Raw genomic sequence first — 19,746 nt, forward strand, 5'->3', positions numbered from 1 at the left:
TATAAATATGCGATAACATCCAAATATGTGGAAATATGTGAAATAAAAGTAGACTCAAACGGCTTAAAAAGTGTCAGTATGAATACTTCTAGTTGAAAAACGTCTGTAAATTGCCTAGAAAAAAATATGTAAATACATACGAATCCGTTCCCTAGTTATAAACATTTATGGTTTACATGAATCACAGACTATAGCTCGTTGGATATTATTTAACAAATCATAGAAGTACAATAGTTTAGCAGAACATTTTACTAGTTTCCGTGCTGCAGTAATCTCGCCATCTTGGCACACCAGCTCTAAGTAATAGAATTCCAATACCCGGACTATAGTTACATTTTAATATCGATCATTTAAAGAAGTCTAGGCTTTGTATTAAAATTCCTCTAATAGTTTCGAACTGAATATTATTATATAATTAATAAATATTATTGAATTTCAATTTAGAAAATAGTTTAAATATTCTATTTCTTACGGACTAGAGCTGTGGGGTTCAGCCAAACCTACAGAACATACGGACTGTACAAGACATTTCAGTCAAAACTCCTCCGACTGATAGCTGACGCTCCTTTCTACGGTGACTAACCTCACTCTTCACAACGACCTCAACATCCTCTTCGTACACCAATTAGCCAAGACTAAATATCAAAAATTCCATACTGCTCTCTGTACTTGCTCAAATCCTCTTGTACTGTCTCTCGCCTCCTCTGACATTCCTGACAATCCTTCTCGCCGATTGAATCGCCAGTGGTCCCGCGACTTCCTCGCCGACTGAAGGCCTAAAAATCATATCCTGTAGAGAGTGCTACCGCTGGGCAGTTTCTTTCCTCCTGCCTTTCACGCCTCTATTTCATTCTTCCTATTTACTTATTGTATAGTGTATTATACAGATTGTAAATAACAAAAGAAATTTTTAAAAAAAATATTTTATTTGTGTATTTTTTTTTAAATTAAATATAACACTAAAATTGCGAAACAAGTAAGTTGCCTTTAAGAACAGTAACTAGTTGTTCATAATTGTTGTTGTCCGTCATCTTTCTGTTCAATTCCATTTTGCATTGAACGCGAACGTTTAAGATCGAATTGGGCTTTAATAATATTTTTGATGTACCTTTAAATTATACGAGGGTCGTTTGAAAAGTCCGTGCAAAGTCAGAGAGATAGCACCACTGGCGCGTATCGAGGTTATGTTTAGTTAGTAGCATCTCTTGGAAGAACACACACCAAGTTTCAGCCAGATCGGTCTATTTCTTTGTATTTGGCATTCGTTTGAATCGAGGAAGTCGAGTGACTTTCAAAAAAATGGACGAAAAAGAATTTCATGTGTTGATTAAACACTACTTTATGAAAGGCAAAACGCCTCAGGAGACTAAAGAGAAGCTTGATAAACATTATGGTGACTCTGCTGCACCTTCGATTAGAACAGTTTATAAGTGGTTTCAAAATTTTCGGAGTGACCATATGGGCACAAGTGACGCTGAACGTTCTGGACGCCCTGTTGAGGTTTCTACTCCAGAAATCATTGATAAAATCCATGATATGGTGATGGATGACAGAAGAGTGAAGGTGCGTGAGATTGCTAGTGCTGTGGGCATCTCGAATGAACGGATACATAATATTTTGCATCAACATTTGGACATGACAAAGCTATCCGCAACATGGGTGCCGCGATTGCTCACTCTTGACCAAAAACGAAATCGTGTGAAGTGTTGCAAGGACGGTTTGCAGCTGTTCCAGAAGAATCCGCAGGACTTTAAGCGTCGTTTCGTCACTGTGGATGAAACATGGATACATCACTACACTCCTGAGACCAAAGAACAATCTAAACAATGGGTTACCAAGGGGGGAATCCGCGCCAAAAAAGGCGAAGACCGTTCCTTCGGCCGGAAAGATTATGGCGACTGTCTTTTGGGATTCGCAAGAAATAATCCTCATCGACTATCTGGAAAAGGGTAAAACTATTACAGGTGTATATTATTCATCGTTATTGGACCGTTTGAAAACCGAGCTGCAAGAAAAACGCCCACGATTGGCCCACAAAAAAGTCCTTTTCCATCACGACAACGCACCAGCTCACACCTCAGCAGTTGTGGTCGCAAAATTAATGGAAATAGGGTTCCAACTCGTTTCACATCCCCCCTATTCTCCAGACTTGGCTCCCTCGGACTACTATTTGTTCCCCAATATGAAGAAATGGCTGGCGGCGGGAAAAAAATTTTATTCAAACGAGGAGGTGATTGCAGAAACGAATGGCTATTTTTCAGACTTGGACAAATCCTATTATTCGGAAGGGATCAACAAACTAGAGCAGCGTTGGACGAAGTGTATAAGCCTAAAAGGAGACTATGTTGAAAAATAAAAAAGGTTTACCCCAAAAAATTAACGGACTTTTCAAACGACCCTCGTATTTCTTTGAACTTGGAATGTTTACTAAATGTTACTAGGATTTGAAATGCAATGAATTTGAAATACTCTAAACAAAACAAAAATATTCAATCGACTCTCTATTACTACAAATAATAGCTCAAATTCGAATTCTCCCTTGCTATAGGACATTGTCCTTTTTAAGCACTAAATAAATAAAGAGATTTCAAATTCTAAATTTTGAAAAATAATTACTTCTAGAAAACTCAAAATTAAAAACCTGCTCTATCGTAATACCTTTCCTTTTAAGTAGAAAAGTAAAAAAGCTAACTTAGACAAAGTCTTTAATATCAGAAGAAATAAATCAATCTAGAAGTTTTATTACTGAAATCTCGTAACAGTTTTATAAAAGGAGGTTATTATCAATCAGGTTATGAGAAAAAAAAAAGAGAAATAATTATTAATCACAGCGGTGATTGCATTTTAATCCAAGAAAGGAACACCCATTCTCAGAGTATTTATAAATCTGACCGAAATAATTCATCCTCTCACAATTACCTTATATTATCCATTTGTCTATCTGTCTAGTTACTAATTTTATTGTTATTTTCTCATAGTTCTAGTAAATTATGTGCCCAGTCTCGATGTGATGTTAAATTTCACAATAAAAGACAATTGAATGTAGCTTGGCTTGTTTCTTTGGTTTTTCTTCCAGTAATTCTCTAGTGCCTTGTTTTGAAAATGTTCCTCTTAAATTTTAGTTATTATTGACACACTTTTTTTCCCCCCTGATACCGCAATACGTCCACATATTGCGTCAATCGAAAGGTCATCGAACTGTGTCCTCTTTTAGCGATAACACTGCTCTTCAGGCTCTTCTTCAGCGTGAAGAAGGGTGCATTGTCAATTGGGCGGAAGGATTTTGGATTTTTAGGAGATTGGACCGCTTGGCAGGATCCGATAGTTCGTTGCCGTAGTTCCATATTAGTTTAAGTAAACTGTTTGTATACAAGAGACTGTTAGTTGGCTAGTGATGGTCTAGGATCTATTGTCTATTAGCCTTTTGAGTTGTCTGTATCGTTTTGTTCACTTTTTGTCTTCATTCGATACAAAATTTAATGTAGAAAACTAATCCTAAAACTAAAATGAGACAAAACCTTTCTAGATGTGAGTTATCTAGGATACATCTTTATCTATTTCAGTTTTTTTTTTGTTTTTGTTGTTCTCCTAGATAAAATCATTATATAACATATCCTTACCATGCACTTAACGTCATCATAATGCAGGCACTTCAGCTACAAAGATGTTTTATATGATTACCTTAGCTTTGTCATTTCTTACTGAATAGAAAGTTAGATGTGTCATCTAGACTTTTCTTCCGTCTTTTTGGTATTCTAATAATATCTTACTAGATTATGTGAAGGATGTTACATATGTATGTTGTCTAATAAAAACATCAAAATGCCAGCTGGAAGTTTTAGTCTGAGTAACTTTACTATAATCAAATGAGAAGTAATCGTCTATTTTTTTTTCAGGCGGGCTTCAGGCGAGCCTATCTTCCAAATCAGGTGTAGTGGACGGAGGCTATTAACAATTGTTTAATATTTTCTCATATTAACCATTAAATAAAATACAAGACCTAGACCTAGACTCAGAATCGAACCCACTAAACCAACAATACATCTAAGCTTTGCGGGTCTAGCCTATTATAACCGCCTAACATACTTTACTATAAATTACTCATATTAACCATTAAATAAAATACAAGACCTAGACCTAGACTCAGAATCGAACCCACTAAACCAACAATACATCTAAGCTTTGCGGGTCTAGCCTATTATAACCGCCTAACATACTTTACTATAAATTACTCATATTAACCATTAAATAAAATACAAGACCTAGACCTAGACTCAGAATCGAACCCACTAAACCAACAATACATCTAAGCTTTGCGGGTCTAGCCTATTATAACCGCCTAACATACTTTACTATAAATTACTCATATTAACCATTAAATAAAATACAAGACCTAGACCTAGACTCAGAATCGAACCCACTAAACCAACAATACATCTAAGCTTTGCGGGTCTCTCTTTTAACTACTCGGCTATCGCGGCGCATTATTATAATCTTAGTATAAATAGAGTTTGAAGTAATTATGATCAACGAACTGTTTAATAGAAAAAGGTCTATTTCCCTCTTGTTCGATTTGGAATTTCCACCGGAAATAATCCGTCTTGAGCAATCTTGTAAAAACAGCACGGTTGGTGTAATGGTCACGAACGTGGATTTGTAAATGGGGGATCCCAAGTTCTAATCCCTTGTGTAGCTACTTTATATCTGTTAGAAAAAAAAAAATTTGCTAGTAAAGTATGTGCTACCGCCTCCGTCCATAACAAGTAATCGGTAGTTGGACGTTAAAAGCCCCGCCTGAAAAAAAAAAAATAGGCGATTACTTTACTTAGATCTTAATCGTAATGACAAAGTGCTGTACGAGGGTCGTTTGAAAAGTCCGTGCAAAAATAAAAACTACTTAATTTTTTGGGGTAAACCTTTTTTATTTTTCAACATAGTCTCCTTTTAGGCTTATACACTTCGTCCAACGCTGCTCTAGTTTGTTGATCCCTTCCGAATAATAGGATTTGTCCAAGTCTGAAGAATAGCCATTCGTTTCTGCAATCACCTCCTCGTTTGAATAAAATCTTTTTCCCGCCAGCCTTTTCTTCATATTGGGGAACAAATAGTAGTCTGAGGGAGCCAAGTCTGGAGAATAGGGGGGATGTGAAACGAGTTGGAACCCTATTTCCATTAATATTGCGACCACAACTGCTGAGGTGTGAGCTGGTGCGTTGTCGTGATGGAAAAGGACTTTTTTGTGGGCCAATCGTGGGCGTTTTTCTTGCAGCTCGGTTTTCAAACGGTCCAATAACGATGAATAATATACACCTGTAATAGTTTTACCCTTTTCCAGATAGTCGATGAGGATTATTCCTTGCGAATCCCAAAAGACAGTCGCCATAATCTTTCCGGCCGAAGGAACGGTCTTCGCCTTTTTTGGCGCAGATTCCCCCCTTGCTAACCCATTGTTTAGATTGTTCTTTGGTCTCAGGAGTGTAGTGATGTATCCATGTTTCATCCACAGTGACGAAACGACGCTTAAAGTCCTGCGGATTCTTCTGGAACAGCTGCAAACCGTCCTTGCAACACTTCACACGATTTCGTTTTTGGTCAAGCGTGAGCAATCGCGGCACCCATCTTGCGGATAGCTTTGTCATGTCCAAATGTTGATGCAAAATATTATGTATTCCAGATGCCCACAGCACTAGCAATCTCACGCACCTTCACTCTTCTGTCATCCATCACCATATCATGGATTTTATCAATGATTTCTGGAGTAGTAACCTTAACAGGGCCGTCCAGAACGTTCAGCGTCACTTGTGCCCATATGGCCACTCCGAAAATTTTGAAACCACATATAAACTGTTCTAATCGAAGGTGCAGAGAGTCACCATAATGTTTATCAAGCTTCTCTTTAGTCTCCTGAGGCGTTTTGCCTTTCATAAAGTAGTGTTTAATCAACACACGAAATGTTTTTTCGTCCATTTTTTGAAAATCACTCGACTTCCTCGATTCAAACGAATGCCAAACACAAAGAAATAGACCGATCTGGCTGAAACTTGGTGTGTGTTCTTCCAAGAGATGCTACTAACTAAACATAACCTCGATACGCGCCACTGTTGCTATCTCTCTGACTTTGCACGGACTTTTCAAACGACCCTCGTATTTGGGGGTATTGTGGGCTTCCTTGAAAAGTTACATTTCAGAGTAATGCTCGGCTTTACAATGTAATACTCGTCAGAATTAAGTATGACTGAGATATTTAGAGTTCGAAGAAGATTTGTAAGTTAGAATCTTGCTGGTAGTAGTAACAGAAAATAGTGGGCCTTAGATTTCTTGTAGATGTTTTTAACTGCCTTTTGAATTATCTTCAATATTTACATTCGTAAATCAATTTAATTATTTAAGTTTTCAAAGAAATAATTTTTAAATTGATTTTTTTTTCTTTAATTTTCATCTACCACAGATAGTTCACATAATCTAGAATTTTCCAGTCGCATGGACCGCTGCGGTCATTAACGTAGACTTTCTTCTGTCCTTGTCCGCACAGCAGGCGGTCATAATGAAGGTAGTCAGCGTCATTCATTACATGTTAAAGCGAAAGAAAGTGATAAATAAACGTTAAAATTAGAATCACATCAAGTTGCATGTAAATAATAATAGAAAATCAAATAAATTAAGTTTCTCTAAGATTCCATTCTTTAAAGAATAACCAGGCATTCTTTTAAAGAAAGAAGATCTCTTTTTGTATTCTATTTTTTTGTTTATATCTTCTCTTATATAAGGATCCTCGCAGGTTTTATCCTCACATTCTCCTTCTCTCTTTTTTTAATTGATGTCATATATCTCCGTTAATAACTCGCTTTTTTTTGAAAATATTTTTACTGATCCTAAGGAGCAGATCTGGGGGTAATTATCTTAGAGGAAGAAAAAAGGAAAGTGAAGCAGCTGTTGTTCAGGCTAATTCTTTGAGAATGTTGAGTATGTCTGTGCGTGACTTTATATTCTATTCACTTTCTTTTATTGCTCTTCACAATTCTCGTGCATGATCTTTCATCTCTTTTGTGAAGTTTATTTATTTTTTTTAAATTTAATAAATAATAACAATGTGGGTAATAGGCGAGATTAACAACTGGATTCCGTCGCGGAAATGCAGTGATCTAATTACCGATAGATTTTCTCTTCCTCAGAGCTTTTTACAGTGCACTTTCCGGAGGCAAAGCTTTCAAAAAAAGCTTCAACATTATGAACATAGCTCCATGATTTTCCTCATTCATTAAAAACTGAGCAATACGAAGAGAGATATAGAGGTTTGAATTTTGAACGATTTAGAATACCTCAAAAATTTAACCTTCTATAACTCAATAACTATTGTAACTAAAACATTGAAATTTAAACGAGTTTTTACTATAATTCGGTTAAGAATTCATTTAAATCTGATATATAAAGAGGGATGTAGAGATATGAAATTTGAATGATTTACAAAACTTTCAAAATGTAACCTTCTATATTATAATAACTATTATCAGTAAAACATTACCAGTTATAGAGTACTTCTCTCCAAAAGAGAAAGAGAAATTAAACATTAAATACGCTCGATTGCAATACTTCCCTTTATGAGTAGGATGGCACTTTAATGATGCGCAGTAATGCTGGAACATCTTTTTTTTTTCTTTTTTTTAATTTATTTTGTTATTTACAATCTGTATACAGTATACAATAAGTAAATATGAAGACTGAATATGTCGAACTGGTGCGGGAGGAGAGCAGGAGGAGAGAAACTACCCAGCGGTAGCACTCTCTATAGGAGAGAGGAGAATGTGGGGAGGAGTTACGAGGAGGAGAGAGAGGAGAGTAATAATTTAGAGAGAGTAGTAATCTTCAGCCTATAAGGAAGTCGCGGGGCCACTGGCGATTCAGTCGGCGAGGAGTATTAGGGATGTCAGAAGAAGTGAGAGACATTACAAGAGGATTAGAGCTAGTCGAGAGAGTAGTGTGGAATTTTCGGTATTTAGTCTTAGCGAGTTGGTCTATGAAGGGAATGTTGAGGTCGGTGTGAAGAGTGAGTTAGTCAGCTATCTGTCGGAGGAGTTTTGATTGAAATGTCTGTACTGTCCGTATTTTTGTAGGTTTGGCTGAACCCCACAGCTCTAGTCCGTAGGTCCACATAGGTTTGAGGATAGTGTTGTATATTAAACGTTTGAGTTCTAAGGGCAATTTGGAGCGTCGACCAAGTAATCTGTAAAGAATTTCGCACGTTTTGTCATTGCTTGTCTTTTAAGTGTAGTGTGTGGGTTCCACCGTGAGTCGATTGTCTATGTAGAGCCCAAGGTAGCGCACCATAGATCTGTACAAGGAAGTGGATTATCTCAGTGGACAAATAAATTACTGGATCCCAACGCGGAACAACATCTACCTGCTAAATTTTATTAAAATTGATCGTAGTTATTAATTATTAAAACGAGCCTTACTTAAGTGGTGCAAATTCCGTTTCTAATGTTGAAGACGTCGAGATCCACGAAAGCTATATCCACATAAAATGTCGAATCGAATGACAATTCATTGACGTAAATCGGCACTCGAGTCGATAATTTGAACGAATACAGTGCTACCTCTTAGTAGGCTTGATGGCACTTTAAAGTGAAGTAGGGAAGCAAAATATTTTTCGTGCAGTTTTTGACGATCAACCCTTATAGAACTGCCCTTTCGGACGGTTTTGAAACCTATAAAATTGTTCCATTCGGATTGTAGAAAATATAAAATAGAAGTTATTCCCCTCTCTCCTTTCTACCACATTCCTGAACTAGGATGAACAAGTTAATAAATGGAAGATCGAGTCAACTTTTAGGTAATTTATAGGCAGAAATATGAATATTTTTAACCCAATATTGTTGAATAATAAATCATCTGACGTATTTCTATAAAAGAAATTGAACGGAAACTATCCTAAGAACTAAACAGAGGGTATAATTTAGTTTCATCTAAATTTGTGGATACCAAAGTTTTGCTTTTGTTGATTGCACAACGTATTAATGTTGGAAACAAAAAATTATACCTATATATATATACACATTAAATCAACTGGATGTAGAGAGTTAAGTGCTTGTTATTGTCTATCTGCAGCTTCTTGTTCGTATAATGAGGTTATTGTAGGAAGGTTATCCAGACGGCAGGGTTTAATTGGTAGATTTTCTTTTTTTTTTCCTGTATCCTGCGATTATACATATTGTATGATCTATGAGGCGTGTTCTCTTTAAGTTCCGTTTTGAAATGAAAGAAAAATATGTATACTTTTCTTAAAAATTTTATTTTTACTTGAAGGCCTTTATATTAATCTACTTTTCTATTATAATTTCCACTAATATTAAGGCACTTATCGTATCGTACAACCAGCATTTTGAATCCTATCCTCATAGAAGTCGGCCGCCTGATTTGGACAACCACTGCGACACGGCTGTTTTGACCTAATAATCATTGTCGTCGTAGCGTTGACCATCCTGATGCATCTTCAAAGCCAAACTTTTGATTTTTTATTACCCACTACATTGGCATTGTGACCTTTTTTCTCCCTGCGACTTTAGTAACGATCTCTGTGCCCCCAACCCACAACCCTTTTTCCTGTCCATTTTTTGGCTTCTTTCCTTTTTCAAGTCATCCAGTCTCAAAGGCCTTCCTATATTTTTCAACTCCTTAAGTTTAAATCCTCGATACATTCCCGTAATACCAGATCTCGCTCATCCGATCTCTATATTCCCTCTCACCGTACCTCATTCTTTGACAAGTCCTTCCTAATACGTGCCACCTCTCTCTGGAACTCCTTACCATCATCTGTCCGCCATGCTTCTACCCTTTCTATCTTTAAATCCCGTCTATTCAGTTATCTCCTTTCTATCCAGCTTCCTCCGAAATTCTAATTGTTTTAATTTATTTCCTTAATTTCTGCTGTTATTTTTATTTTCACTTTTTGTAAATACTTATTTATTTATTTATTTTCTGTTTAATCACAGGCCAAACTGTTAAGGCCTCTATTTGTACCTGTATTTATTCTTAGGGGACAATTGTCCCAGAATAATAAATTTCTTTTCTATTCTATTCTAAGCAGACCCGGTATTAAGCTTTTATACAAAATCAGCCAATTTGGAAGCGCCACTTGAATGAATCGACTTACTAGCATTTTGGAATTTCCTGATTAATCGATTTACTAGCATTTTGGAATTTCCTGATTAATCGATTTAATAGAAAATTTTGAATTCTACTTACAAATTTGTTCCCTGTTAAATTTGTCAATTGGCCGCACATTGCCACACTTTAAACGGAGCTAATTCCCCACTGTTCTTCCAGAACAGCCTCAATCGAATTTATTTTTACTAAAATGGCTCAAATAATGGATATAAATATTGGTATAAAAATAATATAGACATCTCGTGGGAGTTAAAGCTAACTAGCAAGAATTACGAATTCTAATGTGGCCATTCTAAAAACTGAGAAGAATCGAGAGTTTGGTAATTAATCGTCCATCGATAGAGAGCGAGCAAGAGATTCTCCATCTTTATAAGATCAGGAAGCCATCTCTTTAATAACCAAGTTTCTCATAATACAATTTGAATGTATTAGAGAACTGGAAGTGAAATAATTACAATTTATCCGGCAAGATAACTTTAAGAATGTAGTCAGCTCGCACTGCAGGATTTCCTGTATAAATACATTAAAATAATTATCCTTTACACTGTAACTTTAGTTGTAAGTTGTAATTATTTATTAATAACGCGTAAGTTTGTAATGTATTTCTATTAATTACTTCATATTAATTGTTAATTGTTATTATTAAAGAAGTTTTGTTCCTTCGTGAAAATAGGTAACTTAGAATAGCTTAATATTTTATTTAGATTTGTTTTGTATCTTTCTTTATGATCCATTTGTAATTCTGCATTAAGTAAAAGCAACTGCGACACTGAGTAAAACGACATGAGGGGCATAAGCTCGTAAGATAAGGTTAGGAATAAAAGTCGTTTGATCAGAGGATTTCAATATGTAGAGAGTAAAGCAGTGGTCCGCAAACCGCAGCTGCAAGCCTCATGCGGCACTTTGGTCCCCTGAGTATGGCACTTCTACAAAATACCACTTGCGGGCGATTGAAGGCTTCGTGGCCCATACGCAGAAATCGTTTTTTTCAGCCTTGGCGTGTCCTACATTGAAGTACTACCGTTAGACGGAAGTGTAAGGTGAGATTACCGTTCTCTCTCGGGACTCAGACCATGTGCTGCCACCTTCGCCGCTATTGCTGCTTGTGTCAGCCACTTCCGCGACCAATAAAAGCAAAGTTTTATTAACAAGTAGTAGTCTAAGTGGCCATGTTGCGTTTTAGTTAATATTTATGGAATGTCATTGTGTGGCAAAATCCCAATTATTCTTCCCACAATTAGTTGTAGTTGAAAACAGACACTAAAAAAAAAAACCTCTGAGAGAAAATTGAGAGAATGCTTGAAAATCCAAGTTACATTAGATCATAACATCAGTACTTTTAGGGAAGGGATTAGCTATGAGGTTAGCATACTGGACTCCCACGCGGAGGTCCCGGGTTCGAATCCAGCAGCTGGCCCTTAGATTTTCTCTTCCTAGTGAGCTTCTTACAGCTCACTGTCCGGTAATGGACAGTGTTGTCTGTAACGAGAGAACACTGTCCGGAGGCCCGGAAAAAAGATCCGGGCGCTAATAACCTTAGATGTTGACGCGCCTTAAATCATTAAAAAAAAAATCAGTAGTTTGCTGCAAATAAACAAAATGGCGGCTTGCACTATGATGTGCCAAATATTATTTTACTTGCATTCCAATAAGGCAAGGCGGTTGGTGAGCAAGGAAAAGGTTAAAAGAAATAACACAATTTCAGAAAAGATGAAACTTATATTTTGTTTGTTTCACACAAATTCAGTCATTCTTGCTAGTGAATTTCTAGTCGATAGGGATTGGACGCTGAATGTCGTTGCATTTGCAGCCAGCTACTTGCCTCCAAACTGTAAACATGGATTATAATATTGTAGAATATTAAAATTGTTGACTGATCCACAGTCTGTTGAATATCCAACGTTGCACTATCCTGTATGTTTTCTGCGATGGAAAGTGACAGTTATATTGTCATTTATTCACCATAGTACGAGTAGTGGGCAAACTAGACACGAAACCAAACTACTCTTCTCTGATGATGCTGTTAGTTTCTAAATGCTTATTGTTGCGGTCTTTTGACGGTAAATATCTCCTAGTTATTCTAACAGACAAACATTTGGAAAACACTTTTTCGGTTTCAGGAGACTTTAAAACATGTAACGCCATGATACTTTACCGTAAATTTTGATCAAAATTTCTTAATTGTAAGTAATAAATTGTGAGATTTTCTGAGATTGTTTTAGATAATGGTTTTTTTTATCGATTTCATTCAAAGTATGTAAACTCGTTCTGGTCAAGGATACAAATAATTTTGGAAAATTCTATTACAGGGTACTTTTAACAAAGGAGCTCGTAAAGAGTTTTGTAACAAAGGAGTTTGTCTTGTTAGAATAACTAGGAGACGTTCACCGTCAAAAGACCGTGACAATAAGTATTTAGAAACTAACAGTGTCATCAGAGAAGAGCAGTTTGGCTTCGAGTCTAGTTTGTGCACCACTATCGTGAAGTGCCTTTTGTGCATAAATTATCCTTTCTGTAAAATGCCCTTTGTTTGAGTGATCTTGCCCTTAAAATGAGGATTGATTGTGTTGCTAAAATTTCAAATTCGAAGAGAATCCCTTAATTGGATACATCATTTATTGATTGCACTTATTAAATTTATGGCGATTTCTCGTCAATGATTCTTCGAAGATGCCCTCTAAACTTTGTGCATACCTAGATCTGTATTATTATTATTATTATTGAGTGCTAAAAAGGAAGGAAGCTATATGTTATCTGAAGCTATAAGTGGGGCCCTTAATGCTCACTCAGTGTGGCAGTGGGTTCGTGGGTTTGTAGAGTGTAAATGCGGAAGTGGTGATAAAGCTAGATTCCCTAAACCCTTAATTGTCAAGTATCTCTTCAGTTCTGCGAGTATTGTGGGGCTGTCTCCAGAGTTGTCTATTGTTTGTGTTCTTAGACTTGGATAAAACCCCAAGACGCCAAATTCTCTAACGATGTGTCCAGTCTAATTTACACTTACGGGGCCTTAGATATCTATAAGTTTCATTTAAGCAATTTAAATTGAAATATTCATTTTTGGACCGTTCTGTGGAGGGTTGACGGTAGATTTCCTTTTAGGGTAATTTCATTGTAATAGTCTTAAAAACTTAATAGTTTATAATATATTAAAAGAAATCATGGCTCGTCGCATTTTCAAAACATGATGATTACTTACTATGATTACATTCACAATTCTCATTCTCCATTTCGCATCTACTTCCAAATGTTCTGAATTCAGATGGTCCTGGCGCGAATGCGCATATCGGCAACCATACCTTAGGACAGATTTTGTTACATCCAGGCTTAGGCTGTATTATTTCAGTACCTAAAGAAAAGGCTGCAAAATAATTGTAATTATTAATCAACATTTTTCTCTGAAAATAAAATGAATAAATCAAAATAAAATATGGTGGGACACGCTTTTTCTTTCGATGATCCTCGAAGTTTTGTCCTGTGAAGTAAATCTTAATTAATACCTCAAAAACCCAAAAACTATTTTCACCCCTCTCCCTTTTTTTTATCATCGAAGAAAACAATTTTGCAAAAAAACCCACTGAAATATGAACAATTTCTATCTATCTAATTGGCGTTACAACCCTTGGTGGGTCCTAGCCTCCCCAATGAGTCCATTCTATAGTTCCCGGTCATTTGCAGCCGCTTTCCAATTTCTCACCTTTAGCAGGTTTCTGGCGTCACTGATAACACCATCTTCTCTTCTCAACTTTGGTCTGTCAAAATATGAACAATTTACTCGGTGAAAATAAAACTTCCAAGGCGCAGTTTTAAGGGAGGGGCCTTATTTTAAAGTTACAGTTCAGTGTTTTAGAAAGGGTAAAATGCTAGTAAACATTAAATATGATTCACATTTTTGCAGTTTGCAGAAAATTTGTGAGATAAAACCTCGAGAATCCGGAACTAAGAGAAAATCTTGTTATTTTCACCAGATTTTTATTTTTTTTCAATTTAAGGCGCGTCAAAATCTGTGGTCATTAGCGCCCGGAGTTTTTCCTTTTTCTTTATGGTTCTCCGTACAGTATTCTCTCTCTATACCGACAATACTATCCATTTCCAGACTATGAGCTATAAGAAAGCTCCTAGGAAGAGCAAAATCTAAGGGCCGGCAATTGGATTCGAACCTGGAATCCAGTACACTAATCACTAGACGTTTTAATTATGCTATAACGGTTAAATTTACATCTAAAATCGCCTCATCGTGTCTTAATCTCCATATTAGATCAAGTAATACAGGTTTTTCTCTAATCTATTAACCACCTTATTTAAATACATCCATCTCAATAATAATTGAATCTTGATCCTTACATTTTAGCTTGATCTCCTTGATGACCCATTGCACTTTGACTCCTACTGAGCCACATTCATTATATGTCTTGAATTAACCGTAATCAACATTTGTAATAATGATTTGTGAAAGGACCAACCTCTGATTGTATGAATTAGAAATATAGTTCAGCCTACCTATTGTTGACTAGACAAGTTAATAATTTTTTCAAGAAAGTACCCAATTAAAGTTTGTTTTTTTTCTGAAAGTGCGTAATTATATTTGAATTAATCTATTATTTAAATTATTTATTATATTCAATATACTTACTAAAAATACTAATTGACACCAAAAATAACAGCATCATGTTCATGTTCCTCGACAGTATGTTTCTATAAAGGAAAACTTGGAAAAACCTAAGAAAAACTCAAAGCAATTCTGGCTTTAGAGATATCCAAATGAATATATATACACGTATATATAAGTATAACTTAAGGAATTTGAGATAATATTGTAAATTTAAATAGACAATTTTTTTTTTATTTCCTACTTAATGACCCTAGTGTAATAATGTAATAATTACTTTTTTATTACATTGAGCTCTAGCGGCTTTTATTTAATAACTTAAAAACCATTTTTTGTATTCCTCGAAGAAAAGATATGATGCTTTTTGATTAAGAACCAAAAATCTGTTGGAATATCGCATGGCTTTCGTTTTTCCGCAATTCACGAAATTAAATTATCTTGAAACATCTTACGTGATTGATTGCTTAGAAGGTTACAGGAAAATAAAGAAAAAACATGTTTTTTCTTTTATCTGAGGAGGAAAACTTGGAAAAATAATTAAAACAAAACTCAAAGGAATTCTGACTTAATTGTTATCCAAATTTATATGCATACATATTTTATATTTGTGTGGAAATTAAAGATAACATTCTTTTTTTTAAATTTCATATTTAATGGCCGTAGTGTAATAATTATTTTATTATTGCATTGAGTTCTAGCGGCTTTTATTTATTGTCTTGAAGGCCACTTTTTGTATTGCCTAAGTTTCGATATTTTTTGTTTTTTCCATTTCTGGCCGACAATATTGATTCGCCCAGAGCTTTTTCCGGTCTCTGAAATTTGTTTTCTAGTTGTGGATAACATTTCCATCACTGGAAAGGGAGCTGTTAGAAGCTCTACGCATCCTAGAAAAAGAAAGAGCTAGCAGCTGGATGCGAACCTCAGATCTCCGCGTTGGAATCCATTATACACTAACCACTGAGCTATTTTTTTTATTTTTTAAAGATCTAAAAATCTATTGAAAACAAACAACACTTACCGTATTTCACGTAATCTATTCACATTATCTTGAAACTTACAATTTCTACTAAAAGAATAATTGAAGCAATCATGACTTTACAGCTCTTCCAGAATATGTCTTAAAACAGTATTTGAGAGGAAAAGATTTAAACCAAAGATATGTTATGCCTACAATAAAATGGAACGCCTTAAATAGCATTAGAAAATTACAGAACTCTTGCAAAGATGATCTCTATACGTCACATTTTCGATTGGCTAATATTCATTCAAATCGGAAATCATATTTCATACTCATAAATAATAGACCATAGTGTACTTAGTGGAACGAAGCGGTAAACTTCATTCCTCTCTGAGAACCGAAACGCCCATTAACGAAGATCCAAGGCCTAGAATGGAAATCGAAACCAGGACCATTGCAGTTCTTTGAGATTATATCTTAGCTTTACGGGCCTCGTCAGTTACAGCACAACTATCTTTATGCCAAATTATACACATGCAGTTCCTCTAAAATGGTATTTTAGCGGAAGTCTTCTCATATTCCTCACCCAAAAGTGCCCTTAATCTAATCTTGCTGAGAAATAAAGATTGCGTAGGTAATTAACTCAGAGATCAGCTGTGCGCTGAATACTGGCTGCTAGATTCCGGGTTGCAATCTAGGTGCTAGCCATTAGATTTCCTATGAAGAGGAGCTTCTTACGGCTCCTTCTAACTGGACAGTGTTGTCTGTATTGTCCGGAAAACAGTGCACTGGAGATAAAAAAAAGCTCCGGGCGCTAATGATTTCAAATGTTGATGCGCCTTAAATTTAAAAATAAATCGATAAACTAAAGATTTTAAGCGTTCGTGTTTTCGCAATTTTTTTATCTTTTTTTTTTTTTAATGAAACATTGTTTTTGTAAGGCCGCACGATTTCTTTAACTAAAAGTATTTCCAAATCTTAGTTCACACAAAAATCGATTTTGAACTATCTTTGATTTCTGGTTTATTATCATTTTCCTTTTCCAGCTAATTAACTGGCTAAGCCCGTGATTATTAGTTATTTTTAATATAAAACTAAATAAAATACTCTGAATGTTATTCATGAGTGATTAGTAACTATTAGTAAATGACCTATGAAACGTTGCGACGATACCATTCTATTTCATCTGTAGGAAAAGTAAAGGAAGATCAAGGGTAGCAAATAACGTAACTTAGGAAAAGCCGCAGGATAAAGAAGAAAACGCTGTAAATAGCTGGAAGACTCAGTATGATAGTATTAGGGAAGTCATGTTTCTGATTATAGATCTGGAGGCTATAGTTTAATTTTGGACAATTTTCTGAACCCTGATGGAATTCAGAAAATGCCAAGAAAGTCATTTAAGAGAATGGAAAAGCGGGACGGAGCCTCTGCCCCACGGCAGCGCAGTCACAAGAGGCTTATTGTGCTTATTATTAAATAATAATGAAATAGAATTATCACTGAATGGATTATAATTTCAGTCACTAAAAACATTTAAATGATCGTCATAAACCTCTAACATCTTACAGATGTTCTTAAGTTAATCGCTCTTACCAATTACTATATACGATGAGCCATCAAGTTCTTGGATTTGTTTCAAAACCGAAGAGATTTCTTCATCAATGGAAGTAGCCAATTTCCTTCTTCACTGGTTTGATGGGATCTGGCGATAGCATACTTAGAATATTAACAATTTCCTCAGGTTTTCTCTTCCTAGGAGCTTCTTACTGCTTATTGTGATGAAAAGTGAAGTCTCTAACGAGAGCACACTGTCCAGAAGCCGGCAATACACTGAAAAATGCTCCTAGCATATCAGTTGACCACTTTTTTTTTTGACGGGCCTTTAAAAACAAAAAAATTACGAGGGTTTTAACAAAATCTATGTCTTTTTTTTTCTAATATTGATGGAACATTGGATCAGTGGTAGGTTTCGAGTTGGCTTTCAAAGGATGAGCACATCTGAACTCAGTTCAGACTATTGAATCGTGTTCATGCTGTCCAAATTATTGTACCCATTAGTTAAACAGAAAACAGTTCTTCAGTGGCTTGATAATGCGGAACCACTCGCGTTACGTCCGTTCGCTTCAAAAAGTGCTGAGCTGGAGTTGGAATTACTTCCTCATTCCGCTTACTATCTGGAGTTTGCTCTTTTAGACTACCTTTTATTCCAATCCATGGATCATTTTATATAAAAGGGTTCAATTTTTATTGCGAAATCTAGTTTGAGAGCATCTATCGCATAATCGTATTTCTTTTGTGTGAACCTTTTCAAAGCTAAAAACTCGTATTTACGACGTACAGTTGCCATTCAAAATCCATCTAGCATAAATTTACTCCATTTTAAATGAATATTCTTAATCATGTGGGGAAGAGGCCACAAGGTTTTGCAAACTTTCAAAGTGGCCTAAGGTCAAAGGAAGATTTGGAACCTCTGATCTAGATGGTGTTTTTATGAGGACAGTTATTTATTTATTTATTATTATTATTTGGCGCATTGACTGCTTCGGGCATCAGCGCCCTTGATACCTGGTTCTTTTTTTGTAACGTTTCCACTCAAGTTTGGATGGCAGATACGTATATCATTCACCTTCAGAGAGTCCAAAAGAAAAAACCTTGAAATGGAGATTTTTTTCAGGGCACTCTCTGGTCTTCATTACACTGTCCATCAACGGACAGTGGAGCTGTAAGAAGCTCCTAGGAAGAGAAAGTCATAGACAATTAAACCCATGATCTCCGGATCTCCATGGAATCCAATAGTCGCTAACCAATAAGCTTTGTGTGGTTATGGAAGGAATAAAAAAAAATTGAAACAAAAAGGCTAAAATCAGGAATACATTTTATTTTGTATAATGTTTACAAACTCATTGTTACAATAGATTCTAGCAAGCACAGGAATCTACAGTACTGCATGAACAGTTAGCGATTGCCTGCCAATCTGCAAAAATAATAAAATAATGATATTATAAAAAAAATCAGTAATTATAAACAACAACAAAAAATGGCGGGAAACTTTCTAGCAAAAATATTTGCGAGCAATGAAGCCTAAATAAATGTATAAAGAAATTTGTGAGATAATCTCAAAAGCGTACCTATTTCCGTTTAAAATAATTTGTTTTTTCTCATTAAGATCTATTGGAGTTTGAAAAAACTGAATATAGAGTTTCAGCTTCCGGCGTTCTTTACAGTTTTGGAGCGAAAATGTTCTTCTAAACATCCCATAAAATTCTATAAAAAAACCACGGTTTTTTTGGAGGGTGCCAAACGTGTTATTTTCCGATTGAAGCTTAAAAGAAAAAAAAGAAGCGATTCAAGCACAATATTTCCTTCTTTCCAAAAAGTAAGAAAACTGAATAATACTTTTCATTAGATCTAATTAAATAAAATTTAGCTATTTAATGAGATCTAGTGAGTCGGGGAGATTTTTTGCATTTAAATTCAAGTTGAAAATTTGGTTAAATCCGCAGTGCTGGAGAATGTCGTTCATTTTCATATCTTCGAGGTAGATTAATTCACGTCTTGTATTGCACTTGCTGATTTAGCATCTGATGAGTGTACCAATGATGCTGGAGGTCCGAAACCGATTGCGGATATAATAAACGTGCATGCTACGACAATTAACATAAACGTTCTAATAGTTCCATGTCTACTCCTTCAGTCCACTCATTTCGCAATTACCAACTTTAGCTCGCCCTTTTTTAGAAAATAGATCCTACGTATTTTAAGGAATACTTACCTTTATTGAAACAGGCGTTCTCCCTGTTCATTTCGCAAAGATTTTTAAACGTGTGAAACATCGGAAAACTTGAATCATGTTCGTTGAATCCGCACACTGGACTGTGTTCTTCTTTGCAGAATACTTTACAGAGATTACGTGGTGGTGGTTGTAAATTGGACGATGATGGAACTCCAAAGAACACTGTAATACAATAAATAATATAAGGTTACTGGCGCCTGGAGCCTTTTTCAGTACAGTACTGGT

The 19,746-nt window shown here is 35.6% G+C and overlaps 1 protein-coding gene across 1 annotated transcript; it reads right to left on the bottom strand.

The window, feature by feature from the left end:
* Positions 1-11,863: 11,863 nt before the first annotated feature.
* Positions 11,864-14,943, bottom strand: LOC141458611 (U-Kazal-Dg21.2-like). Its single transcript, XM_074136853.1, has 3 exons — positions 14,795-14,943; positions 13,361-13,522; positions 11,864-11,993 (listed from the first exon to the last, which is right to left on the bottom strand). Exons 1-3 carry the CDS (start codon positions 14,835-14,837, stop codon positions 11,932-11,934), a joined length of 267 nt encoding a protein of 88 aa, XP_073992954.1. The 5' UTR covers positions 14,838-14,943; the 3' UTR covers positions 11,864-11,931.
* Positions 14,944-19,746: the final 4,803 nt, after the last annotated feature.

This window comes from Rhodnius prolixus, unplaced genomic scaffold (assembly GCF_049639745.1).
Source record: "Rhodnius prolixus isolate KJV_2025 unplaced genomic scaffold, Rpr scaffold_5, whole genome shotgun sequence".
Classification (NCBI taxonomy): domain Eukaryota; kingdom Metazoa; phylum Arthropoda; class Insecta; order Hemiptera; family Reduviidae; genus Rhodnius; species Rhodnius prolixus.